Source organism: Dermacentor andersoni, chromosome 9 (assembly GCF_023375885.2).
Source record: "Dermacentor andersoni chromosome 9, qqDerAnde1_hic_scaffold, whole genome shotgun sequence".
In the NCBI taxonomy this organism is placed as follows: Eukaryota; Metazoa; Arthropoda; class Arachnida; order Ixodida; family Ixodidae; genus Dermacentor; species Dermacentor andersoni.
The window spans coordinates 25,603,614-25,630,890 of NC_092822.1; the positions used below are offsets into that span (position 1 = coordinate 25,603,614).

General features: G+C 46.9%; 2 protein-coding genes and 1 long non-coding RNA gene across 3 annotated transcripts in view; 2 read left to right on the forward strand and 1 right to left on the reverse strand.

Moving 5' to 3' along the window:
* Mcm2 (DNA replication licensing factor Mcm2) overlaps positions 1 to 2,553 on the forward strand; it is a 42,467-nt gene extending 39,914 nt beyond the window's left edge. The window contains exon 19 of the mRNA XM_050175121.3: positions 2,374 to 2,553. The gene's annotated coding sequence lies outside the window, so the exon portion shown is untranslated. The remainder of the gene's footprint in view (positions 1 to 2,373) is intronic.
* Grip (Glutamate receptor interacting protein) overlaps positions 1 to 27,277 on the reverse strand; it is a 150,068-nt gene that overhangs the window by 13,451 nt on the left and 109,340 nt on the right. Inside the window, exons 2-10 of the mRNA XM_050175120.2 lie at positions 14,260 to 14,343; positions 12,739 to 12,810; positions 11,232 to 11,295; positions 8,564 to 8,709; positions 7,516 to 7,678; positions 5,586 to 5,731; positions 4,507 to 4,651; positions 2,280 to 2,461; positions 254 to 472 (exon numbers count right to left, since the gene is read on the reverse strand). Coding sequence (XP_050031077.1) covers positions 254 to 472; positions 2,280 to 2,461; positions 4,507 to 4,651; positions 5,586 to 5,731; positions 7,516 to 7,678; positions 8,564 to 8,709; positions 11,232 to 11,295; positions 12,739 to 12,810; positions 14,260 to 14,343 — 1,221 coding nt within the window. The remainder of the gene's footprint in view (positions 1 to 253; positions 473 to 2,279; positions 2,462 to 4,506; positions 4,652 to 5,585; positions 5,732 to 7,515; positions 7,679 to 8,563; positions 8,710 to 11,231; positions 11,296 to 12,738; positions 12,811 to 14,259; positions 14,344 to 27,277) is intronic.
* The window catches only part of LOC129383804 (uncharacterized), a 106,294-nt gene continuing 95,758 nt past the window's right edge, over positions 16,742 to 27,277 (forward strand). The window contains exon 1 of the long non-coding RNA XR_008611683.1: positions 16,742 to 16,887. This is a non-coding gene — a long non-coding RNA (uncharacterized lncRNA). The remainder of the gene's footprint in view (positions 16,888 to 27,277) is intronic.

Consider the following 27,277-nt stretch of genomic DNA (forward strand, 5'->3'; position numbering starts at 1 on the left):
AAAGCCTGATCGACACTATTTGGCCAGCTTTAGTCTTGTAATAAAGGTTTAAAGCTTTCGTGTACATCTTTGCTAGCACTTCCGCAGCACTAAAAAACAAGTAGCCAACCATGCCATCAAATTGCAGCAGCTAAAGAGAAGCCTTGAGATCCGCGGTCCCGATTCTCAGCTGCAGTCATGGGGTAGCCATTTACCAGTGAGACTATAATGTTCTACCATCTCTTTCGCATTGCAAAAGTTCAACATGTGATACCGTTTGAAGAGCTGGAGAGGTATTCCGGGAGGTGCTTTCTGCTGGGCTTTCCCCTCCGCGATGAAGATGGGGTTGAGGGCACTTGCGGAGGAGGGAGCGGCGGCAGAGGGCAGCGTCCCGCTGCTGCTGTTGCTGCTGACCGGTTCGAGTGACCTCCCATGGACGAGAGGGTGTCGTAGCTCGAGGCATAACCGTGCGGAGGAGGCGGAGGAGCCCCACCTTTGGTTTTCAGAAAACAGAAGTTGGTGGCTTTACTGGAGGCAAGAACGGCTGCAGTGGATTTATTTAGTTTATAAACAGGTACCAGTGTATTTGTAGTCAAGCTTTATTCCTTATTGAACGTCTTATAGTGCAGGAGAGACGAAGGACAAAGTAGACAAGAAAGCAACGCACATGAGTACATCAGCAGCCATGTGTTTTGCCTTTTTCACAATGTAAGGTCTTCACCATAACACAAAATCAACTAGGTCGTCTACAATCTAAGTGTTGTTGCAACACTTGGATTGGGACCCTCGTTCCATGTAAAATGACACTAAAGGTCAAAGTTTATGCAAGTAAATTTGTGTTCATGTTTAGGCTAAAGGATCTCAATCACAAATAACAGGAAGCATATTGTAGCCCTAATTTTTTCGCTTTTCTTTTTGAATCATTCGGTCAGTCACTTGTCAGAACAAATGAAATGTAGCCATCTTCTCTGTCATGAAACATGGCAGGAATTCAGCTTGGGACAAAAGTTCAAAAAGCAAGGTGTTTCTGATCTTTCCAGATTTTTTGGGGTACTTGGTGTTACCAATTTTTCGCACTTTTGTTTCCACGACAGATGTATTCCAACTCAAGCAGATTGTAATTCTGGCAGGCATTAATTAAAAGTTGGAGCGTGTTGTATGGCGATACCAATTGAAATCCTAAAATACAATGCAAAGCGACTTCTTGCATGATTCAGACTCCATGCTTTCTTTCCTTCTTGGATAAGGATGCCGTATTGTTGCGTGGCACTTTTGCAGTTAGCAGATAAAAATTTAGGCTGTGTTTAAATGAAGAATTGCTCCACTGTAATTCATTCGATGCCTTAGCACTTTTAACAGGCAATATTAATAGCCCCTGTGGGTTTGGCGTCAAAGTCAGGGAAGCACAAGATATAATGTCCTTTGGTGGGAAGATTAGGGCTGTAGATGAGAGCCGGTAGGAAAAGCTTTCATTTAGCATGGTCTGTTAAAACGTGGTCAGTGTCCCTAAGCTCGCTTACCATGACGAACATTGATGAAGACTTTCTGGGGGCTTCTTGTACACACAGTAGTGAGCAAAAAACATGTACTTCTGTTTTGCTGTGAAAAATTCACTGCCCATGTTCAAAATGCCGTTAGTTGCTCTGTCATCAACCTTGTCCCACAGGACGTACGCCTTTGCCGCCAGGGGGACAATATTAGATAACACTCTGTTCATTACCTCTCCAGCTATATCACTGAATTCTTTTTTTTTGTTTTTTCTCTAGTGTGCACATGTTTTGTGATTTGCTCGTCAATGTATACGGTATCCGTGTTTCTCATTTTCGGGATGCGCAAGTTTTGCAGACACTGTGCAGTCTACGTGGTGCAAATAACATGGCAGTCAGTGGTAAGAGGTTATTGTTAGAGGCTAGTGGTCTGGTTTGACAGTGCCACTTTGAGCAGTTTAGCTAAAGATCGACTATTCAATATACATATGTATATAATGTTTAACTACTGTACATAAGTAGCTTCAAAATGCTAAGCGTGGCAGTTAATTCGCTATTTCAAAATGACCTGAAGTGGTCCACATAGCTGTTAACAATTGATACTTCTCTATGTTCTCCAATGTGATAATTCCAGGATCAGGCAGTTTTGTATGCAGTTTGGTGGGATTGGAGTTTAGAAAATGAACTCAAAGCTAAATTCTATGGTGGGTTCTCACAACCAGCCTATTTTTCAGCTGACACCACTTCGTTTATCACAACCACCATCATCAAAGAAATGGTTTTAGCTTAGTAGCTGCACTGGGCTTTCCTTACTCCTTTTCGACTGGGTGCTGGGGCATTTCCTGAGTGCCATCTGGCTGATGGGAAGGATCTCCAGTCTGATGACATCTCCGATGGCCATTTTCAGGAGCTGCATGGCCTCTGCCGCTGTCATCTGGTCCACCCGCGTCCCATCGATGGCCAAGAGCTGGTCACCCACGTGGAGTGCCCCGCACCTGGTGCCATGATTGCGTGCAACAAACTGTGTCAGCACCACCTTCGTACTCGATTCATCCTTCCACATGTATATATAACACCTTTTCTTTATTGTTTGTTTTTGGCACTTTTGTGTCCTGTTTTTAAACGTTGGGATATTAAAGTCTCTTATGCATTCTTTTAATACTAAGATGTGCACACATGTTTATCTTGTGTCGTTTTGCACTTGTAATCGGAGAAGTCCGCAGACACTTCGTGTAACTAAATTTCACCAGAAAAGAACCAATGCAACTCTGTGCTGAACTTAAGTTATATAACATCACTGTTCTAAATGAAGGGGGTGTTACAACTTGGTGGTTAATAGCTACATCATATTGACTTATTTGGGCAAGTATCTAAGACTGTGCATTTTGCCACTGATCGCAGTACCTGCTGCTCTTGGTGGCATGCATAGGGACCAGTTCTACTTATATTAAGCGGATTCGGGCGTGTAGTTCTCGCCAAGTCACTTGTAGAAACAACTGATTGATCATTGTGGTGTTGGGTTTCTCCCTGTCTCGCAAGCCTTTTTAGTTGCTAGAACCTTCATTTGACCCACAATGAGGCTTGCACATTTTAGCTGCATGACTAATATAAAACCCTTCTACAAGTCTAAAGGTTATCGATGTCATTACTTGGATCAGGTTGGCATATTAATCAATGGTGTCGCTTGACTTTGAACCATTTATGATCAACATTGTGGTCGTATCAGACCATGTTTAAAAACTTAAGGTACAGCAAGCATTTCTGGCTCAATCAAGCAGGATCTTTAAACGAGTTGAGATTAAATATTTCGTTTGCTTTTGGCTGTTTCCTGGCAAGATGTGTCATATGTTAGGTGCTGTTTTTAAAACGAGCGCAATTTCTCCAAATTCATCTAGTTGCTCTGTAGTGTTTGTGTGTTTTAGTAAAGACTGAGTGTATTTACACAACAGATATTTACAGGATTTCTTCGGCAGCATGCATAAAGGCTGTCTGTAAGCTGGAGCTCCCTTACAATTGTGTAAAGTTAAAGGTTCTTTCTTTCTTAAGCGCACGTTATACAAAAACGTAATGTAAATTGTTGCTTTTCTTTTTTTTTTAATGTACCAGCAGTTTACTCCTTGACATCTGCATTGTGACCTGTGGAGAAAAGGAGGCCAGACAGAAACGTAAAGCCATGCATTTCTACAGACAAGCATCATAAGCCACATTTACACGAATGCAATGCTAGTGCTTATTTTGCCGCGCACCATCGTTCTAATTCAGTGTGCCGTTGTTTACATACACCCGTGCCGGTGCTCCTGTGTCAAAAATTAGTTCCAACGCGCTTTTAGCGAATGCTTCTCGCTTGTCTGTGAGTGATCATCAACATCAGCCCATTTATGCGATCTCTAATCCCCCTGCATTGCTCCAGCTCATCCTATCTTACACCTGCAAATTTCCTAATTTCATCACACCACCTCGTTTTCTGGTGGCCCCAACTACGCTTCCCTTTTCTAGGCACCCATTCTGTAACACCAATAGACCACCGATTACCTGCCCTACATATTACATGGCCAGCCCAGCTCCATATCTTTTTCATAATGGCAACTATAGTGTCGTGTAAGCCCATTTGCTCTCTAATCCACACCGCTGTCTTCCTGTCTTTAGTCATCCTGCTGTTGGCTCTCTACCCCATAATGAGATTCACTGGAGGCAACTGCACCATCTTAAGCTATCTCCAGTTGGCGCTTTAACATGATGTGTCTTTCATCATTGCCGTCTACATGAATGTGAAGCAGTGACAAGGTAGATGCTATGCGCCACTGTCACATTCATGTCAACGGGGCTATAATAAACATGTGAGCTTACCAGTTCAACTAGATGTTATGCCAACCATTCAGGGTTGTAGCATATGTTGGAGCATTTCCTATTCTTTTTTTCTTTCTTCTTTAAAATAAAGAAAGGTTACTAGGGATGACAGGTGTAAAAAATGGGGCTCACGCCTTCGTGTCGTACGGGTTGTATATTTTGTGACATTAAAAGAGGGGAAACTGGTCATTACCTTTCAGCCACACTTGCTTGCTTAATGCTGTCAAAAACTATTGCTCCTTCGCCATGCGGAACTTGGGTCAACGTCGCTCCGAGCTGTGCTCCTGGTGTCTTGTCAATTTCCACAAGCAGAGGTCCCGACGCATTCCGCACGGCATCTGCACATGTGAAGAGTTGGAGGCTGTTAAATAGACACTAAATAACAACACTATGTTAGTTTAGTCCAGTAAAATGTTTTCTTTTCTTTGTTTCTTCCAAAACTCGGTTTGCCTTTTCTTGCCAGCTAGGCAAGAAAAGTTAGGTTATTAGCAAAAAAATGGAGCTTTTACTTTAGCTTGTGTTTGTCGATTATTTCATGGTCCAAGGGCTTTTTCTACCCATTCGAATTTTGCAGTTGGACATGTGCCTGTGTATTAGTATGATGTATTATATTTCAAGGTACTTTCACACATTGGGGCCATATTTATTTGATAAAAGTTCTCGAAACTCACTAACTTGAGCCTTTGGCTCCTTTAGAATGCTATGCTATCTTTCTCTACTGTACCTATTACTCCTGTGCACATTTATATTTGTAGCGATATTAAGCACTTCATTAACAAGCAGGAACATTGACTCACACTTTCTCACTCTGAAATTTTAAAACTGCTGGTACTCTGGCACAGCTGACGAATTAAGAAAACTAAAGCAGATAGGAACTGTAGGTGGTGTCGTCTGAATTTTATTCATCGGCAACATTTCACTGACATTGAGGTTTAGCCAGTGGTGCTAGAAATGCTTAGCTTGAATGCAACCCTAGAAGAAGGAACACGATTGTGCATACTTATAATGCCCTAAGAAACTAAAGCTGCACGTTTAGCATGCTCGTAGTAGTTTCCTTTGCTTAGAGTGAGACAGTATATACTTGCAACATTTTTATAATAATCTGTACTTTGTGACAAAAAAGCGGAGAGAGTATCACAGCACTTGCTTTATCTTACGATCTTTATCTTATCTTACGATCTTTATCTTATCTTTATCTTGCTTTATACTGTTGCATTAGTTGGCAAACATTAGAGTCCTGGATGAAAAATCGGAGGAATGCACGGTACTCACCCATAACCGAGACATCATACTCTATGGTAAGCAGTGCTTGCTTCTCAACCTGCTTCAGGACAGCCATGGCTTCATTAAGGGAAGCATTGTTAAGGTTGATGTTGTCAACTGCCAGCAGTCGGTCTCCTGCCTTAATTGTGCCTTCCCTGAAATCAAAATTCACCAGAGGGACAGTGAATGTGTGGTCGGGTGTAAACCGTAATTGCATTAAGCAAGCATGAAGAAATATGTGTGGTCGGGTGTAAACCGTAATTGCATTAAGCAAGCATGAAGAAATACATATATAGACTTGGAATAGTTAGGAATCAGTCTTTTCCTTGCACAAACAATTAACAGGTGAACTTGGCCTCATGAGCACGAAGTTCTTGTGGTTGAACTGTGAAAAATATTTTGAAGCAGACTTCTGTAGTTAAAAGAACAGGAGAAACAAGGTTTGTTAAACTATAAGAATGAATGGCGAATTCTATAAAAGGGAGCCCCCAGCAGGCCCCACGGCACATTCTGGTTGTACACTGCAAATCGTAAGGTGCCGTCTAAAGAGCATTCTGCTGAAATAATTTTTCAGATCGGTTCATTATTGGAGGAGATAAAAGAAACTGCACTGTCGTCTTTAGCATGCCACCAGGAGGTGAGCATCACTGTTAAAGGACACTGTCCCCTTTTGCATAGAGTTTCATACAATTACTAGAGGGAACTGTGGCACTAGTGTATACGGAAGCTTGAAGCAGGGCAGTTCAGGCAGCATGGGAACGATGGATAATACACAGATTTGTCTAAACTTTGTCCTTGCTTTAAATAGCTTCATGAATTTGCAAAGTAGTCATTCTTAAGAAAGTAATGCATTGTAAATCATCAAGTAAACACTATTCAAATTATCCGACAGCAGGATTCAAACGCGAGACCTCTGGCACGGAATCCCATTATTGAAACCATTGCGCCACGGATGCATGGACAAGCAAGCGCAACCACTAATTAGCAGTGATTATGCATGCTTGCAGAGTCTTATTACCCTCTGCATTAAGAAAGGTATAAATTGATTTGAAATTTAGGCCACTTCAGGTCCAGATAAAGCGTAATAAACGAAGCCACGAGAACATCTGAAGCCCCAAGCATGAAGATCAGTTAAATTACTACCCATCATTCCCATGGTGGCTGAACGATTGCAGCTCCAGTGTTCCCTCCATTATTTGTAGGAAACTCTTTGTGTCGAGAGAGAGAAGTGGTTCTTTAAGAAGGGAAAGGTTGACAGCGTCTGCTAGCGGTGATAAGATCCCGGCCGCGCACTGTATGCTATCAGGTGCTAGTGAAAGCGCGCGACAATGAGCCGAGAAGCATGGTGGCTTGACCTCGCGCACGCAAGGAAACAAAGGCGGGACGTAAAGTGCTTTCCATGCCGCAGCAGAAGGCAGCAGGGAGAGGGTCTGTTCTACTCCGGCCGTGGCGTGTGGCAGGGCTGAGCGCGGGCCCTGTCTTGAAAGTAATCTGTGGTGGGTACAAAGTCTAGGTGCACTGAGGGCTGCTGGTTTTTTGCGCGCTACGTTCGGATACGAGCGAGACGCACAGCACAACGGGCCAATTGCTCACTGCTGCTGCCGCTCTTCCTCAAGCCAGCATTCTGACAGCAAGTGTCCGCGGTCATCAAGTCAGATGTGTTCGTGTGTGCCTGTGCACATGTGACCCCATGCTTGTTGATTTAGTAAGTAAGCAAACGTTTACAAGTTTATGTGGCCGATAAAACTGCTATCCTTACTTCGTATAGCTTCCTGATAATTTGGTACTGCAATCGATGCTTCGCCTTTCGGGCAAAAGTGCAACTTTAAAAAATATATTTGTGATGAGATGTTCGTGCACTGGACAAGTGCTGCATTTACTGAGAGCGTAAAGAACACAGTTGCTACCCCACCCCTATTGTGGCACTAGCTTAGCTGACCTGTCGGCAGGGCCTCCTGGTCGCACGTGGGTGATAGTCAGTGGACGGCACTTGAGCTTTTCGGGGCAGTTGCCGCCGCGGATGAGGAAGCCAAAGCTGCCGTTCTCCTTCTCCAGCTTGACTTGGATCACCTTGGGACAGACGCACATGGACATCTCTGCAGCTGCATGGTTGGGAGTACAACGGGTTAGTGAAGCCTGACGAGAAATTAAACCGCACTGTTTATTACTGCGCCCCGAAACAGCATGCCATTCCTTTTCATTTGGTGCACAAGTATCTTTAAAAATATCGTGAGCCATACCACTCTATGAAGGTGGATGATCAGTGAAGCTTTGTAGCAAAAGACAAAGAGGTGACGCAGAATTTGAAACAAAGGTACGAACACATTTACATTGCCTTGATCGGTGATCGTCGTGACACACGCATTTATTTTTATACATTTACATTCGTTCGTGTTATACATTCATTATGCTCATTCGTTATATACATTTGTGTTTCCATTTCGCGATATATTGAGGGAAAAAAACATCCGAGACCAAAATCACCGTACCAAATGGCGGTAGGCCAGTGCCTTCACAAGGGGAGAGGCAGTATGGAAACGCTGGCATGGTAAGTGGCAACAGAGCCAGCTGTGGAACAAGATGACTGCGAACGTGGAAGCAGTGGCACGAGTCATTGCTGATGGTGATAGTTTTTGTTTACACAGATTTGTTGAAGTACACTAAACATGCTCGAAACAATAGCCATAAACAGCTTCGCTGTAGTAAAAGTAAGCCGGACACACAGAAATATCCGACAGGAGAATTTCACCGGGATATATATGAAGCTCCCCCTCCAATATTTCTGTGCACCCAAGGCTGTCAGAATGATTACATAGTTTTCAATTATGTCTTTTGTTGTCGCGCATCTAGTTAGAGTCCCGTTGTCGTCCTCTATAAATTTTTGTAAGGCCCTAAAGGTAGCGGTGTTACCCGTGTGGCCAGAAAACACCCTCAAGGGTGTAAATATTTTTATAGTGTAACTGTAAGGAAGGCACTCGTACACCCACCTGTGCTCGGAATCTCATACTCAACGTCAAGCACGACTTTGTCACCGGCGTTTTTGAGCAAGTTAACAATCTCGTCATGCTTGAGCTTGCTGGTCCGGATTCCGTTCACGGCTACAATGTGGTCACCGACAGCCAGGGCGTCACACCTGCGTTTAAAAAGTGAGAGGAAACAGTGGGATCCGAGTTTGGGTCAGTTTCCTGTTTGGTGTGCATGCAGAATATGAAACTGGCCGAGTTTACAATGTTTATATTCAGCGCACAGTCAAAAACACATTTTGATACTTTCAAGAGTGCTGCATTCTCCCGTGACTAACATTCTTGCCATTATGGGTGTAAATAATTGAATCTACACAATATTGAACTCAAGCTACATCTGCAAAGGGCGAAGCCGTAGTTTAAAACTGTATTAATTTTGACCGCATAGTGCGCACCGGAATACCTGACATGAGAGCTTGACATAGATAGATGTGAAGGTTTCTTTTATGCAGTTTTGGTGCTTTCTGTCAAAGCTGTCATCCTCTTTACTTGTCACTATAAGGTCGCCAAAAAGGAACACTTGTCAACAATTTGATCTTGCACCTTAGAGACAAGGGTGTTAGCAATGGGAAAAACCAAGTATCCTTTATACAGCCATAAGGGTTTCAAACGGTTTACTGTGACGTGTATGTACACTCTTTAAAAAATTTGCACCCTTTGGGGCTTATCTTGTCCCACAACTATAATCGTCATCTGCCTTGCCCGCATTTCCTTTCTTTAACACTGCGAGCCCAGTACTTCCAAGTCACAAATGGCATGCGTGTTACCAACGTGACAGCATTCTGGACAGGAAAATAGTGCAGCGTTTTCAGAAAAGGAAATGCAAACAAGGCAGTTGACAATTATTTTTGTGGGACAAATATACACACCAAAGGGTGCAACTGTTTTAAGGGTACAAGCCAAACAATCGCTATTCTCGTGCGTTTTTTTTTTTTTTTTCGTTTTTTTTTTTCGGTCTGTCTTAGCAAAGCAAATACTCCTTAACATCCCCAACTCTCTATCCTGAACGATCTAGGCCAAACGCACTCGGTATAATCACTCAGCAGCATAGCATCAGCGAATTCACGATTCGAGACAGACTAACATTGACCTGCAAGTCTGAGTAAGCCTGAGCGAGTCCTACAGAGTGTGTCTGAGTTGGTCGGAGTGGTAAAACAAGCGTGAGCTTGAACTCCTCTCGAGTCTGAGGGAGTTGAGGTGAGTCCAAGTCTTAGGCGTCAGTATAAAATTTTGCAGGAGGGGAGACATTAACGTGCCAAAGGCAGGTTAGTCATTACTAGAAAGGAAAGAGGCCCGAGGAGTACATTTCGTGAAAAATAAGATAAGCAAATAAGTGAAGTAACTGAGTTCTTATACAATATATGTTACTGTTGGGGAGGTATGTGCAATTGCATGGAAATCATCGGCATCATAAGTGAACACACGGATGTGCTTCTTGTCCAGTCTTCCATTGTGGGTAAACAGTTTTGTTCCTGTGTCCTGGTGGCGATTTTTCAAGAAGCTTGAAGATCAGTGAACACTCTTCAGCCCCATAAACCAGTACAAGGGAGGGTCTACCTGCCTTCCCCCCCTCCCCTCCTTCTATCGAAAGCACGTGGTCCTAGCGGGTCTGAGTGAGTAGAGGTGAGTCTGAGACCTAGCCAGAACTAGACTGGGTCTGCTTTCTGATGAGTCTTAGTCCAAGTGAACCCTGAGCTAAATGCACATTTTGTTTGCAGGTCTTCATCAAAAAAAAAATTTTCAACATGCTGCGCACTGCTGAGAACCTCATAATCTGAAGATTTACTTTTCCTCTGATCTCCTGAACCATGTCCCCTCTTTCTCTTGCCCCCATTTCTCCCCTAAAAGCCAGGGGGCACACTATACTATGGCCTAATCGAAGCACTCGAAACTCTGAATAAACTCGTGAAGAATGTGGTGCGCTGCGCAAGTGTGTGAACTCTATCCCACGAGAAATATCAGCACAGCGGTTAGAGAGCTGCGCGTGTTCTGATGAGGCACTTGAACTGTTACGAATGCCTAATTGGCACCTTTCCTTTTAGAGGCTTCGGCAGGTGTGACATGCACTTTCTCGGTGCCTTTTTTTATTTCTTTTTTTTGAACGTACTGCTAGCCTCACATTTGAGGCTGTTGCAGGAAGGGGGCAGGATACATATTCAAGAGAACACAGTTCAAGTAGGCGCGGACATAGATAAGTTTAGGTAAATAAGGCAGAACATATGCGCTCTATATTCATTATACAAGTTCTATAAAAGGAGCGGGGACAAATAGTAGTAAACGCCATGTTGGAAGGTTTAGCACACAGAAGAGCAAAGAAAAAAAATTTAAACATATTGGATGTGCATTGTGCAAGAGACAAGATTCAGCAGGTATTTATGTCGGGGCAGAATACAAGGCACTGAGAAGTGAATCAGAATGCCATTGTACGACGCAGCTCACCTATGTGCAGATCGTAGCTACAGAGCATTGTTTGATAACTTGGCGATAAAAGTTTCGAGTGATGTGCAGGTGGCAACGTCATCAGGCAACATGTTCCATTCGTTTCCGACGGGTTTTAAAACCTGTTGCAGCTTCATACAGAGCTTTTATAACCGATCTTCACACCGTATCGCTGTGACAACAACAGACTTACCTGTGTGCTATGCTGCCCGGCCGGAGAGACTCGACTTTCGGACGGCTGCCCTTATCGATCCCACCTGCATTTGTGTTTGCAACACAGAGCAAGAAACATTTGCTAAAGTGAAATTAAACTGGAATGCTAGATCAGTTTATACTGGTGTAGTAGTATTCCAATACTCTATTTGCATTCATTTGAAGGAAAAATATCTTTGTTATTTCCTAGCAGTACATGTGGAGATCATAGTTTCTTTCCTTGGATTTCGCACGTCTGGGCCACTTTTTTCCGCAGTAAAAGCTCTCAACCGTTTTTAGGTTATTTGGTTTGTGTAGATTGCAATGTTATGTATATCCTTCTTTGTCAATAAACATGCGGTTAACTAAAATAAACACATGTATGTCATCGTAGTCGAAAAACTCGAAGCGTTGTAGCCATGACATTCATTTGTGTGCGCACACACACATGATAAAGGCCAGTCCTCGGCGGAATCGTCGAATTCTATGTTTGTTTTCGTTTTACAGCGAAGCTGTATATGGCTACCCTGGCAAATTTCCTGCGTCCGTGCATGTACACCGTTGTGTCGACAAAGAAAAAATTTTGTCCCCAGAGTTCATGTCATGTAGGTTCATTAGCGTAAGTGTCAAAACCTGTGGTTGATGGTCCATTGTTCATCCTAGTGCACAGGTCGCAAATGTCAAGTCGAGTGATCGATGACTCATTGTTCTGCTGTGTGGCGCTCGTTCGCCGCCTCTAGGGGGTGCACCATGTCCGTGTAAAGGCCGTAAAAAAACGCACTCGTATGTATCCTCTGATGTGTGTCCGTTTATTGAGTGACGTCAGTGTCACCTAGCGACCTTATCGGCAGTTCTTGAGCGGTTCCATGGGGCGGATGCGTATCGCGCGCACGGAAGAGGAGCAACTTATCCTCCTAGGACGACGGCGGGAGCGACAGCGAGAATGGGCGCACCGGCGGCGGGAAACCGCTAAGGCCGATCATGCATCCGTCGATGAGCCTGGCCTGTCATGTGTGCCGACCGATGAAGACTCGTAGCATGCCTGTCAATAGCCAGCTTCGCTGGTCGTCCTTCTTCACGGACTGGAAGGGCCAATTAATTTTTGTACACGTGCTCGCACTTCTTACACGACTTGTTATAACCACCGTATCCAATGATTTACATCATTCATGCATACGTATTTCTAAGCTCCAGTCCCTTTGGTTTTCTTGTAGCATTGTGCTGTAGACACGGACACAGTGCTCAAGATGTGATCATCAGAAATGCAGCTGACTTCATTTTTTAGCTTGTCCTCGATTTAACAAAATATCGAATTTACTTGGTTAAGTCAAGCTTTGACTGCCCTAGCTCCTAAATAAAAAGAAGCAGCAACACTCAAATCCTACTTTGCGTTGTGGGAAAGGAACTGAGTCATGCTTGCGACTGGACGCCCGCTGCCCCCCAACACCATCGTATACAGAGGCACACTGACCACATGCACACATCATTCACCATGTCTGGGCACTGACCGGATAGTATGAGGCCCAACGTAGATCCTTCCCTCTTGACTAGTTCCACTGTCGAGGAGCCGCGCTTGTCCTCTGAAATCCAGAATGAACATTGTACCGAACTGTTATGAACAAGAGAGATTCACAGGAAGGTGGAACCATGGAGTGATCAATGTAGGATGAGGAAGCCGAAATCAAAGACAAGTCCTCTTGTCAAACGATTCATTCTCTCCTGAGACATCCTGAAATTGTTCGATCACAGTTGCAAATCGTCTTGACCATCACACAGTGCAGTCTGATGTCGATTGGCGACAGTCTTCTCCATGATCGAGCGCATGAAAGAGCTTACAACCTTACAAGAAAAATTTACAACCAATAGCAACTAGATTTTGATTTATTTTAGTGCAACAAACCTCTTCAAATTTGGTGTGGTGGTTGCCGAGAAAAATTATTTCTCCTTTCTCATGTATTTAGATAGGAGCCCCAGAGCTAAAGCTTTTTCTTAAGATTAGGATGATTGAAATTAAATTTGTAAAACTGAATGAATCTGAGTGCAAGCACATGTCAACGAGAGATGAGTGTCCAATAGTATCCTGACTGCTTTGCAAAACAGTAGGAATATATATAGATGCGCAGTGAACTTATCTCGCTCATTGGTGCAGGTCATGGTAGGGATGATGATGATGATGATAATCACTTTGGTGCAAGTTCATTCCATTGCTTAGTGCAACAGAGAACAGAGAAAAGCTGGGCCCACACCCCATTTTTTTTTTTTTTTTTAGCAAGCAGCAGCAAGTTCCTCGGTTCTTAACAGCGGGATCACGCAAAAGTACAAGCATGTAGCATTGCACCTTCTCGTCACACAACATGAATGTAACCGATGGTGTGGCAAAGAAGAAAAACACAAAAATGAAAAGAAAGACACTAAAATTGTAGAGCAAGATGCAGAAACACATTTAGACAAGTTATTCAAAACGACACAGAAAGTTGCACGAAGATGGAGGCTTGGAGTGATTGACTGTGCTCGAACAAGCAATGTCGCTGGGGCCAACGTCTTGCCAGGGTGACTTTGTAAATAGGTTTATAAACAAATGTACTACAGTGCAAGGAAAAAGTAGGAAAAGAAAACCAAACAGTGAGTATGACTAACAAGGGATAAACGAGTTGAGTGAGTGTCTGGATTTGCTCAAAATAATGCATTGGCTCCAGGCTGAGCTTTACCCTTGTTCGACTGACGTAAACAACAAGACATCCAACATTAGACGAAGATGATACGCCTCAAGAGCAGTATATGAGGCTCGGTTCACACAGTGTTCACAGCTGTCGCGATTTCTGCAAGAATTCAACGTCACATATGCTTGCGGGCTAATGTGGCTTTCGAAATCTATGTTTCTTGCGGCTTCATGCTGCGTTTCTTTTTTTTTCATTCCTGCTGTATTGCGAAAGACAGCTACGGAAGTTTGAGGCTTCGGTGGAACTCTGCGCTGACATCAGTGACATGGCTCATCGGATGGTTATGTTTACTTGCCTCTGCACACTTACCATTGATGAAGCTGAGCCTCTTCGTTAGTGTCAGCGAGACATCTTCCAGGGCCTCGGTTCGACGTCGGTAGGCCACGTCCTCGCCTGCATCGAACAAGAGGTAACGGCGACATGGATCAGCGTGAATGCCAAACTTTTAAATTTTGCGCCCGAACCTCGGCGCTGTTGCGTCGGTACGACGTCACGGATTACACAGTATATCTCGTATTTTGGCCCGTCATGATCGCAGTAAATGATCGCGAAACTTGCTGAGCTCAGTTTGGTTCCTTTAGAATACAATGCAGTCTATCTTTCGTGATAAAAAAAAATTTAAATAGGCCTGAGCAGAAATATATGACATCACTGCGAACTATAGTTCGGGAACTTGAAGGCAGTGGTGCCATGTGCTTTTAATTTTAATTGCATCTTTTCTGGTGTTACAAAGCCCCTTCTCACAGTAAAAACTACTTCGGGGCCAGCTATGATTTCCTCATTCGAATATGTGTGAAATGCAAAAATTTTCTCATTACACAACCGACAAACCAATTTGAATGAAGTTTGTTTGTTTTATTTAAGAAGGAAGGCTTAATTCTATTGACTAGGACAAGCAAAATTTTAATTCGGGTCTCGAATGTCTTACAAAAATTGATGGAAAACGACAAAAAAAAAAACCTGGGACACAGTTTGTAAATCCATAACTCCGCACAAAAATACAGATCAGGATGTGTATTTGGTGAAACTGTTAGTGAACCTGAAGATGAGTCTGATAGACAACGTAAAGCGGGAAAAAAGTGGGAGCGAATTGACAAAAGATTTTCGTTCGTGTACTTTGCCATTGCTGGCCGCCTTTGCCAATAATATATCCGGCGTTGGGATTGGTTGGAATTTGCTCTTACAAAGAATTGTAGCGTAATAGCCTTGTTTTTTGTTTTTAATCTGGTCGTGATTTATAAGTTTACAGCTTAAGTGAAATTGTTGCAGTTATTAGAAGATTTTTGCAACACTCCTGCTCATAAATTTGTGGGATATTTCAAAGCAGTGTACAATACATAAATTTGGAGCGCCTCGCGTGTCTCAGTAGATACAGAATTTGATATCGACGCGCACACATCGTTATCTTTGTCCGGTGACCATTTTTCACTGGCTGACAGCTGTACCAAAGTTATCGCTCGGTGCAAGACGTGAAACGAGAACTTTCATGAAACGAGAACTTTCTGAAATGTTAATTGTCGGCGGATTGTATCTTATCCCGTCGGAAGAATCTTATGTAGTCTGAATGCGCGCACGACGCGAATAGCGTACTCTTAGGCAAAGTTACACTCTTTGGGGTGTAACTCTGCCACACAACGATAATCGTCATCTGCCTTGCTTGCGTTTCCTTTCTTGAAAACGCCGCGCCCGCTACTTTGCTGTCGGGAATGCTATGTCATGCTGATAACGCGCATGCCGTTCGTTACTGGAAAGTACCGGGCCCACCGCGTTAATGAAAGGAAATGCGGACAAGACAGATGACGATTATTGTTGTGTGGCAAAAGGGTGTAATTTTGCTTAAAGGGACACAAAAGCGAAACAATAAATCAGTTTAGACTAATGAAGCATTGTTTGAGAACCCTGCAGACAGTCATTTCAAAAGAATAGTTTGATTATTAGATCAAGTATCAGTATTTAAATTTCGCGCCGAAACCCCAGCGCCGGTACGTCAGCGTGACGTCAGGGATTCCAAAGTATGTTTTCGCACTTGGGTCGCGTTGGTTGAATAAAGGTTCCCGAAACTTCCCATGTTAAATATTTAGTTCCTTTAGAACACAATGTGGTCAATCTGTACCGCTATATATATTAAGTAGGGCCTAGAAGATGCCATCAAAATCCATGACGTCACAGCCCCCCGGTGCGGGAACTTAAGTAGGCGTCGCCACCCGTATTTCGTTCTTGCGCTTTTTCTGGCTTACCAAACGTCTTATCGTTGTAAGAGGGGTGTTTTTGGTGTTGTAGAACGCTAATTTAGTGATGCAGAAGAAATCATTTTTCACTTTAGTGTCCCTTTAAAGGGTTTGTAACAGCATGAAGCATGGTTTCACAAGAATATAGTAAATGAGTACCGCGCAGCAGAACTGATTACACTCCAGCGATTACGCTGGGGTGTCGACGGTGTACGAAGTATGAATAGCGAACGCTCTTGACTCGTACACTCTAAAAACAGTTGCACCCTTCGGGGTGTATATTTGCCACACAACGATAAACGTCATCTGCCTCGTCCGCATTTCCTTTCTTTTTCACTGCGAGCCCGGTACTTCCCAGTAACGAACGGCATGCGCGTTATCAGCATGGCATAGCATTGCCGACAGGAAAGTATAGCGGGCGCGGCGTTTTCAAGCAAGGCAGATGATTATCGTTGTGTGGCATATATAAACCTCCAACGGTGTAAACTTTTTTTAGTGTAGGCGAACGTACAAAACGTACAAATGTAGAGAAAATTTTAGTCTTATGCCTTTCATACGCGCCGTTTTTTGCGTATATACCACGCACGATGCGCAACTTGCGGTACTGCCATTACTGCTTTGATGCCCCGCGTCATAATCAAGATGGCTGATCTTTGAGTCGACGCATGTCGGTACTGCTCCGTTTCTTCTTTTTGGAAAGTCGTAAGAGGTGAGTGGTTTTCTTTTCTTCAAGTACGTTACAAATTGTGCACGACGTATTCTTTCACCCAATATTTTCCGCGTGTTCGTGACATAGAACAGGACTACAATGTAGACCGCGAAGAAAATTAAGGCGCACAGTGACAAAATTGAGCAACTACGTGTTCCGACATCTCAGCATACGCTGCGCTTTGCGATACATCGTGGGATTTGGTTCTTAAATTTAGCTTTAGTGTTCTTTTTGTTATATCACACGTAAGGGATAGCCTGTGGGCTTGGCAAATGTATCATTATGCATTCTTGCCTTTTCTGAATGTGCTTGTTTTTTGCTGTGGCTGCGAGAAAAAAAAGCATGCGTGAGTTCTCAACACAGCTTACTCAGCGACGTTAGCTTTTAGCTACGATCGAATGTTTAGTTTATTGAAGTGACCGGATAGTGTGACTTCTTTTTTTTCTCCTTCGTGTAGTATTTGTTTTGATGTTGGCATATGAACCCGCCGCATATCAGGACGCATGGCAGCCAGTATCGGTTTTGTTGCTTCGTCACCTGCGGTTCGAGTGTTTTTAGTGCGTTACCGTCGGGAAATGATTTTGCCTGGTGACTAAGTCGTTTCATTTTGGAAATAGCGGGAACGCTTGACTGTATGGCTTGGTGTACTATCTGCGCATATTGAAAGCACAGCGCAGAACGTGCTAGTACCCGAGTCGCGAGGATATGCTGTCATCACGCACGTGGCCACAAATAATTGTTAGCATGTCGTCTGCTAGCCTCGCTTCGTAACTCTGACAAAGAATAATTAAATGTACGAATGGTGGACTGCAAAAGTGAGAAACAAATGGTCAAAATTTTCATGTACTGAACTGCAGCAAAACGTTTAGTAAAAGTAAAAATGCAGCATGTGTAATTGTTTCACGTAGGTATAATACTACACCAATACTTTACGATTAACGTAATGCGTCCACCGCTTTAAATTATTAGGGCTATTTTCTACCTTGTGCCATTTTGCTTGACGTCGTTACAAGAGTAGCCGACGTGTGATTTGTTTGCGACGTACACTCGGCCACAAAATATTGTGGGGCACGCGAGGGCACGGCGAAATTTAAAGCCTTTAGCGAAATTATAGCGAAAGCGCTCTCTGGCGGCGCACCCCAGTTCTCGAGACCGACGCTTCTGCGCATGCGCTTCCTCCTCGGTCGCCGGCGATAACCGAGCGTAGCCGCGATACACAGTGGCTGGAATAGTAGCCGCGAGTTGCCCCTCGAGCGATTATCGAAGCGCATGAGAAGCGTGAGCTGGCGTGAGCCGATGCGGCTGCTTTGTTTGTTTGTTTGTTTTGTTGAGTCGCGAGCGCGGACACAAGTCGTTCGACTTTATGCGCCGCGTCTTTTCGCGGCTGGTCTTCGTTCTTTCTTTTTACGAGGGCGGCGTTCTGTCGCAGAAGAGCGTGGCAGGAAAAGTGCCTCTATCAGAAGGAGACGGGCAGGACGAAATTGAACTCGATTTCCGTTACGTAAACGGAAGTTTTGCCCGTCAAAGCCGCCCCAGCGCCAATCTATTGAGGGGCTTTAAGCCAATCGCGAGAGGGGCGCCTCGCGGCCCCACTCGATTATCGCCGGCGCGCAAGGAGAAAGCGCGGGAACATGCACGCTTGCATCAATTAAGGCGCTTTGAATATCTGGTACTGAAGCAAATTCCATTTTTTTTTTTGTTTCTGCTGTTGAACGTTACTGTAGACGAGACGCGGAGCAGACAGCACACGGGAGTTGGCATTACATGCGGCTCGCGATTAATGTAGTTTTGTCATTCATGCCCGGTGCTCCTGCGCGGCTTTTTCAGAGTTGACAGTAGAGGCCGCACAGAACACGCGCTGATGGTACGCGCGTCCACAGGGGAAGAGATCTTGTGGTGTAGACACTGTGGGCTCCGCCATCGGAAGGGTGAAGACCGTTAGCATGCTTACGCTTCTCTCCGGAATGTATATGCACCCAGCGTGACAGCGTAGCGCAGCGCCTTGACACTGGGTAGCCCGTCGCGCCAGTCTTCTTGGCGACCGCACTTAGCCTGCGTTGCGCGGGAGCAAACTTCGCTTTCATTGTCATATTTCAATTGCAGGGAAGAGCCAGCTTCACGTTTGTGCAGAGGATGCGATAGCAATTATGTGGACACTAGCGGTGAACGAACACGCAGTCTTCCGTCGCTAGAAAGGCCGTGGGTCAGTGGGAGAGGGGTAGCGGTGCTGTGCTACGGCAACTGGGCGACCGACGATAGCGGCTCAATCTCGAGCGCGATATTGGCGGCGAGGAGTTACGGAGTCGCCACCTATCGGAAGCGCCTCGCTGGCGTATTATGAGGGATCACGTGGCGCGCTCCTCATAGGTTTTGCTGTCAGCGCTCACTGAAAGCACCACGCGCGAGCTCTCCCGAACATTTCTGTAAGTACTTTCGAAACGAGAGAAGTTTATTACTGTCTAAATAATAATCTTAGACAAACTGAAAGCACACAATCGTTTACAGACGCTATCTCTTTACCGAATACGTACAGTGAACGCCACTGCGCGCGGTCGCCGCGATGGAGTCTCCCGAACCGGCTTCTTGCGTGAAAAGTAGGTAAACGCTGAGAGCAAACTATGTGAAATATGTTCTTATAGTGTTTGTACAACTAAATGGAGTGTAACTGAACGAAGCCTCAATGCAGCGATCGCACAGATTCGCAGCGACCGACTGCGCGTCTGCATGCTTGTCCGCGCACTGTTTCGTTTTAACCGCGCGCGCGTTTTCGCACCGTGCCATGAGCTTTAGGCCGCAGAATATGAGCATTTGACAGTATACAAGCAACCATTGTTGCGTAGGCGCTATCACAGCTGTTCAAAAATAATTTCATTGTAGAGACTTCGACGCCTACTCCCCGGGGACTGATGTGCCGTCGCAACGATTCAATCTTCTTTTTTTCTTCTAAATTCTTTGACCTTTCAATACTATTTCTCGAGTTGCGTCGCACTCTATGTTTATCGGTGTTCTCAGCGCGCAATTTCCCGCTGCTCCTTTTTTGTAATTTAGCGCATTAATTCATACCACAAACATGACCATATGCCATGCTTTCTTTAAATGTGCTTCTTACCGCTGCTGTCCCACTCCACTGAACTTGCCAGTATCTATACCATCGACAAGTTCATAGACCAAACCGTCACGACATTAGTCGGGCAGCGGACTCGGGCGAGCGTCTCAGTGCGCGTTTTCAGAACATCGCAGACCGGGCGCCGTAGCAGAAATCTTCCTCGCGTCTGTGCTTGCTGCATACCCGAGTTGTAGCCGATGACTGTTCGCCGGTTTTATGTTTCGCGAGCCAAGCTTCACGCAGCTTCTTGTCCTGCGGCTACGTGTGAATAAGGCTGACACCGGCCTCCGTTACGTGCGTCCCGCCCTGCGGCACCGAGCAGTAGCCTACCATGTTGCGCGCCTTCAAAGGCAGCCACTAACTATTGTAGTGCTTTCAAGCGTTGTAAAGGAGACACTCGAAGCGGGAAAATTTCGCCACTAAATGAGGACCGCAGCATACGAGGGAATTTAAACTCGTTTTCAGCTCGCTTCGGCGCGCCCGAAGCAGCCGACGCGGCCGCTATGTCCACGTGATCCCTCCTAGCACGTCACGCCGACAGTGGCGCCAGCTTTTCCAGTGGTGGAGCTCGAGGCCAATATGGAGGAAAGCGGGGAGGCAGCGCGGGAGGAGGGAAGAGATGGCGGGGGGAGGGGAAGGTGCGGCTTCGATTCCGCTAGCAAGCGCGTACTTTGCACGGCCGCGGTCGCGTGCGCCCTATCTTCAAAAGGATCTGCAGGCGGCTCGTACACCTTTGTCCGCGCTGTGTGCTCGTCGCTCTTTGAACAGATAGATCGCACGAAGGTCACTTCGCTCGCTGCTGCTGCCGCTTGCTCACGCAAGCGTTTTGACAGCGAGTGTCCGCGCACATCGAGTGTGATGTGTTCGTGTTTGTTTGTGCGCGCTGACACCATGCTTGTTAATTCAGTCAGTAAACGAATGTTTCCAAGTTTATACTGCCGATAAAATTGCTATCGTTACTTCGTATAGCTGTCTACTAATTTGCTATTGCAATCGGTGCTTCACCTTTTGGACAAAACTGAGTCTTTTAGTTCGAAAAATTAAAGCGCAGGAGCATATCGCACTATTCGGCCTATTGATACGGATTACATGAAGAATTGAACTTGAGCGACAGATTGCCATGTTCAGGTTGCTAATTAAAAAGATTCACAGAATAACTTCATAAATGTTCTATTTGAAGCATATGTACAAATTCCGAAGTTGAGGCCAAGAAGTAATCAAGTCATTGCATCACTTCTCCACTGATCGGCTTCAATTCCGCAATTTCAACATGTACCCTCAAGTGAATAGTAAGATTTGTTTAGAAGAGATATAAAATAGGAAGCCATGAGAGAATGTGCATGTTCGTTTTTAGTATCACATTCTAACTGGCTGCATGATTTAAAAATATTGTCACGTGGTGGTGACGTAGAAGAACACAGTAGCAATACTGTGAACGAGAAAACTAACTTTTATTGGGCGAACTTGTGCCCACAAAACAGGCTACACTTATAGCACAACGAAAGCGGCGAACACAGTCGGCGATCGTCGGAAATCTGATCTGCGGGTCAAGCGCGTCGGCTTTTATACAGAATCGTCGAATGTTCCAGACTAATCGTTAGGACCCGCGTGCCTTCCACAAAGTTCTACAGCATTCGCGTTAGGCGAATAGATCAGATAACACAAGGTTGGGCGACAACAGACTGCGGATAGAAGCACCGATAACTTTCCAGAAACTTCGGATACATGCAAGCGCGTCCCGCGCTGTGCGATAAGATTTGTTAGGCGGCGAAACGTGGTCGCCCAATAAAGATAAGTACACGTGTCAATACCCCCCTCTTAAAAAGCATCGTCTCGATGCTACAAATGTAAGAGAGCGAAACACAAAAGGACACTTATTAAACATAAGTAACAAAACAACGAAAAGAAATCAAGTCCAAAGGGCAGTTACGCGAAGTCCCAAAGTTCGTCAACGCTGGTGGTACGGCTTGAGTCGCACAACGTGGACAATTTCAGGTCGTGAGCGGCGCCGCTGTGACAGCGAAATGCCGTCTGGCACGACCTCATAGTCCAGTGCGCCAATACGTCGGATGATCTTGTACGGTCCGAAATAGCGACGCAAGAGCTTCTCGCTTAGTCCTCGTCGGCGTATAGGGGTCCAAACCCAAACACGGTCACCGGGCTGGTACTCGACAAAGCGTCGTCGGAGGTTGTAGTGTCGGCTGTCGGTCCTCTGCTGGTTCTTGATCCGCAGGCGGGCGAGCTGTCGGGCTTCTTCGGCGCGCTGGAGATAGGTACGGACGTCAAGGTTCTCCTCGTCCGTGACGTGAGGCAGCATGGCGTCGAGCGTCGTCGTCGGGTTCCTGCCGTAGACCAGCTTGAACGGCGTGATCTGTGTTGTTTCTTGTACCGCCGTGTTATAAGCGAATGTTACGTACGGCAGGACGGCATCCCAGGTCTTGTGTTCGACGTCGACGTACATCGCTAGCATGTCGGCGAGGGTCTTATTCAGCCGCTCCGTAAGACCATTCGTCTGCGGGTGGTAAGCCGTTGTCCTCCTGTGCCTTGTCTGACTGTATTTCAGAATGGCTTGGGTGAGCTCCGCTGTAAAGGCCGTTCCTCGGTCGGTGATGAGGACTTCTGGGGCGCCATGTCGCAGCAGAATGTTTTCGACAAAGAACTTCGCCACTTCGGCTGCGCTACCTTTCGGCAGTGCTTTTGTTTCAGCGAAGCGGGTGAGGTAGTCCGTCGCCACGACTATCCACTTATTTCCGGTTATTGACGTCGGAAAGGGTCCCAACAAGTCCATCCCGATCTGCTGGAATGGTCGGCAAGGAGGCTCGATTGGCTGTAGTAATCCGGCTGGCCTTGTCGGCGGTGTCTTGCGTCGCTGACAGTCTCGGCATGTTCTGACATAACGGGTGACGTCGGCGGTCAGGCGCGGCCAATAATACTTTTCTTGTATCCTCGATAGTGTCCGGGAAAATCCGAGGTGTCCAGCGGTCGGATCGTCATGTAGGGCGTGCAATACTTCTGGACGAAGTCCTGACGGGACAACAAGAAGGTAATTGGCGCGGACTGGTGAAAAGTTCTTCTTCACGAGTAGACTGTCTTGAAGCGTGAAGGAAGATAATCCGCGCTTAAATGCCCTGGGAACAACGTCGGTGTGCCCTTCCAAATAATCGACGAGGCCTTTAAGTTCCGGGTCCGCTCGTTGTTGTTCGGCGAAGTCTTCCGCGCTTATTATTCCAAGGAAGGCGTCGTCATCCTCGTCATCTTGCGGCGGCGGGTCAATGGGGGCGCGTGATAGGCAATCGGCGTCTGAGTGTTTTCGTCCGGACTTGTATGTTACAGTGATGTCGTATTCTTGTAGTCTCAGGCTCCACCGTGCCAGCCGTCCTGAGGGATCCTTTAAATTCGCTAGCCAACACAAGGCGTGATGGTCGCTGACGACTTTGAATGGCCTGCCATATAGGTAAGGGCGAAATTTCGCTGTAGCCCAAACGATGGCGAGGCATTCCTTTTCGGTTGTAGAATAATTGCCTTCCGCTTTTGACAACGACCGACTAGCGTAAGCTATCACGTGTTCATGTCCATCTTTTCTCTGGACCAGGATGGCGCCGAGGCCTAGGCTACTGGCGTCAGTGTGTATTTCGGTATCGGCGTGCTCGTCGAAGTGCGCAAGTACGGGCGGCGACTGCATGCGTCGTTTGAGTTCTTGAAATGCGTCGGCCTGCGGCGTTTCCCACTTGAACTCGACGTCACATTTAGTTAGCTGCGTCAGCGGCTCAGCGATGCGTGAAAAGTTCTTGACAAATCGCCTGTAGTAGGCACACATGCCAAGAAATCTACGCACTGCCTTCTTGTCGATGGGCTGTGGGAACTTTGCTATGGCAGCTGTCTTCTGCGGGTCGGGGCGGACTCCAGATTTGCTGATGACGTGGCCTAAAAATAGAAGCTCCTCGTAAGCGAAGCGGCACTTTTCCGGCTTCAGAGTAAGTCCTGATGACCTGATGGCCTCTAGTACTGTTGCCAGCCGCCTAAGGTGAACGTCGAAATTTCCGGCGAAGACGACGACGTCATCCAAGTATACGAGACAGGTCTGCCACTTCAATCCTGCTAAAACCGTGTCCATCACGCGCTGGAACGTTGCAGGTGCCGAGCACAGTCCGAATGGCATAACCTTGAACTCGTATAGGCCGTCTGGGGTGATGAAGGCGGTCTTTTCGCGATCTCTTTGGTCGACTTCTATTTGCCAATAGCCAGACTTGAGGTCCATGGACGAGAAGTATTTAGCGTTGCAGAGCCGATCCAATGCGTCGTCTATCCGTGGGAGCGGGTATACGTCCTTCTTCGTGATCTTGTTCAGACGACGATAATCGACGCAGAAACGTAGGGTTCCGTCCTTTTTCTTTACCAGAACAACAGGGGATGCCCACGGGCTTTTCGACGGCTGGATGATGTCGTCGTGCAACATTTCGTCGACTTGTTCTCTTATAACTTCACGTTCTCGCGCCGAAACTCGGTAAGGGCTCTGACGGAGTGGTCGAGCGCATTCCTCGGTGATTATGCGATGCTTGGCGACTGGTGTTTGTCGAATCCTCGATGACGTCGAAAAGCAGCCTTTGTATCGTCGGAGCAGACTTCTGAGCTGCTGTTGCTTAATCATAGGGAGATTTGGATTAATGTCGTAGTCTGGTTCGGGAACCATGGTCGTCGGGGTAGATGCGGCGGAATCCGAGAGGACAAACGCATTACTTGTTTCCAGAATTTCCTCGATGTACGCGATCGTCGTGCCCTTGTTGATGTGCTTGAACTCCTGGCTGAAGTTTGTCAGCAACACTTCAGTTTTCCCTCCATGCAGTCGAGCGATCCCTCTTGCGACGCAAATTTCACGGTCTAGCAGTAGACGTTGGTCGCCTTCGATGACGCCTTCTACGTCAGCGGGTGTTTCGGTGCTGACCGAAATAACAATGCTGCAGCGAGGCGGGATGCTCACTTGATCTTCGAGCACACTCAAGGCGTGATGGCTACGAGGGCTCTCCGGCGGCATTGCTTTATCTTCCGACAGCGTTACTGACTTCGACTTCAGGTTGATAATTGCGCCGTGTTGGTCCAGGAAGTCCATACCGAGAATGACGTCTCGTGAACACTGTTGGAGGATAACGAAGGTGGCAGGGTAAGTCCGGTCATGAATGGTTATTCTTGCCGTGCAGATCCCAGTCGGCGTGATGAGGTGTCCTCCAGCGGTGCGAATCTGAGGGCCTTCCCATGCGGTCTTAACTTTCTTCAACTGGGCGGCGATGTGTCCACTCATTACGGAGTAATCGGCCCCTGTGTCGACTAAGGCAGTGACTGCGTGGCCGTCGAGAAGCACGTCGAGGTCGGTTGTTCTTTGTCTGGCATTGCAGTTAGGTCTTGGCGTTGGATCACGGCTGCGTCGTGTTGAACTGAAGTTGGAACGTCGCGTCGTCAAGTCGTCTTTCGTCGGTGTAGTTTTGGCTTCCAGACTTCGTCGGGACGGCGGCGGAGGATCTTCGTCAGTTCGACGAACAGCAACCGCACCTCCATCGGTTGCTGCTTTTAGTTTTCCGGGTATGGGCTCGCAGAGCGGCCCCGGGCTGGGCCAGTGTATGGACGGCGCTGCGGCGACAGGTAGCGGCCTGGTGACGGCGAACGGGACGGTCGTCGAGAGTTCCACTGAGTGCCGGCTAGGTAATCGGCAATGTCACGTGGGCGCTCCCCAAGCTGTGGACGCGGCGCGTTGACGGCGAACCCTCTCAGTCCCATGTCGCGGTATGGGTATCGGCGGTACACATGGCCGGCTTCTCCGCAGTGATAGCAGAGCGGGCGGTGGTCGGGGGCTCGCCAAATGTCCGTCTTCCTCGCATAGGTGCGCTGGGCGACGGGTGGGCGCGCTGGCGGCGGCGGCGGCGGACGACGGAATTGCGGTGTTGCGGGACCTTGGCGCGGTCGCGCAGGGGGGCCTTGACGGCGGGCGACGACGGCGGCGGCGTAGGTCATTGCTTCCGGCTGCGGTGGTTCTGGTTGCACCTCAGGAACTCCAAGGGATCGGTGCACCTCTTCTTTCACGATGTCGGCGATAGAGGCCACTTGAGGCTGCGACGAAGGCAAGACCTTGCGCAGTTCTTCGCGCACAATGGCCCTGATGGTCTCGCGCAGATCGTCCGTGGCCAGTGATTGAATTCCTGCGTAGTGGGTAGAGCTTGTGCGGCGGTTGAATTGCCGGTTCCGCATTTCGAGTGTCTTCTCAATGCCGGTGGCCTCGCGAAGGAACTCTGCTACGGTCGTCGGTGGGCTTCGTACCATTGCGCCGAAAAGTTCTTCCTTCACACCACGCATGAGTAGGCGTACTTTCTTTTCCTCGGCCATATCCGGGTCGGCGTGGCGGAACAGACGGCTCATTTCTTCCGTAAAGATGGCAACGTTCTCATTTGGTAGCTGCACTCGGGCGTCCAGCATAGCTTCGGCCCTTTCCTTGCGCACGACACTTGTAAAGGTGCGCAGGAAGCCGCTACGGAACAGGTCCCACGTTATTAAGGTCGACTCCCTGTTCTCAAACCAAGTTCTGGCGGCGTCTTCTAAGGCGAAGTAGACATGCCGCAGCTTGTCGTCGGAGTCCCAGTTGTTGAATGTCGCGATCCGTTCGTAGGTTTCCAGCCATGATTCCGGGTCTTCGAATGTTGAACCGCGGAACGTTGGAGGCTCCCTGGGCTGCTGCAGCACGATGGGGGACGCTGGGGCTGCCATTGGGGTTTCCGTGGCCACAATCTTCTTGGTCTTCTCAGGTAGAAGTCCGTGCTCCGGGGGCAGCTGTTGAATACGGCGGCTTGCTCGATGTTCCGGGACGGCGCTGGTGTTGTCTTTGCGGTCCGGGCTTGTATTACGGCTTGTCGGGGGCGTCCGGTACATGGACGTGAGGCACCTCCACCAGATGTCACGTGGTGGTGACGTAGAAGAACACAGTAGCAATACTGTGAACGAGAAAACTAACTTCTATTGGGCGAACTTGTGCCCACAAAACAGGCTACACTTATAGCACAACGAAAGCGGCGAACACAGTCGGCGATCGTCGGAAATCTGATCTGCGGGTCAAGCGCGTCGGCTTTTATACAGAATCGTCGAATGTTCCAGACTAATCGTTAGGACCCGCGTGCCTTCCACAAAGTTCTACAGCATTCGCGTTAGGCGAATAGATCAGATAACACAAGGTTGGGCGTCAACAGACTGCGGATAGAAGCACCGATAACTTTCCAGAAACTTCGGATACATGCAAGCGCGTCC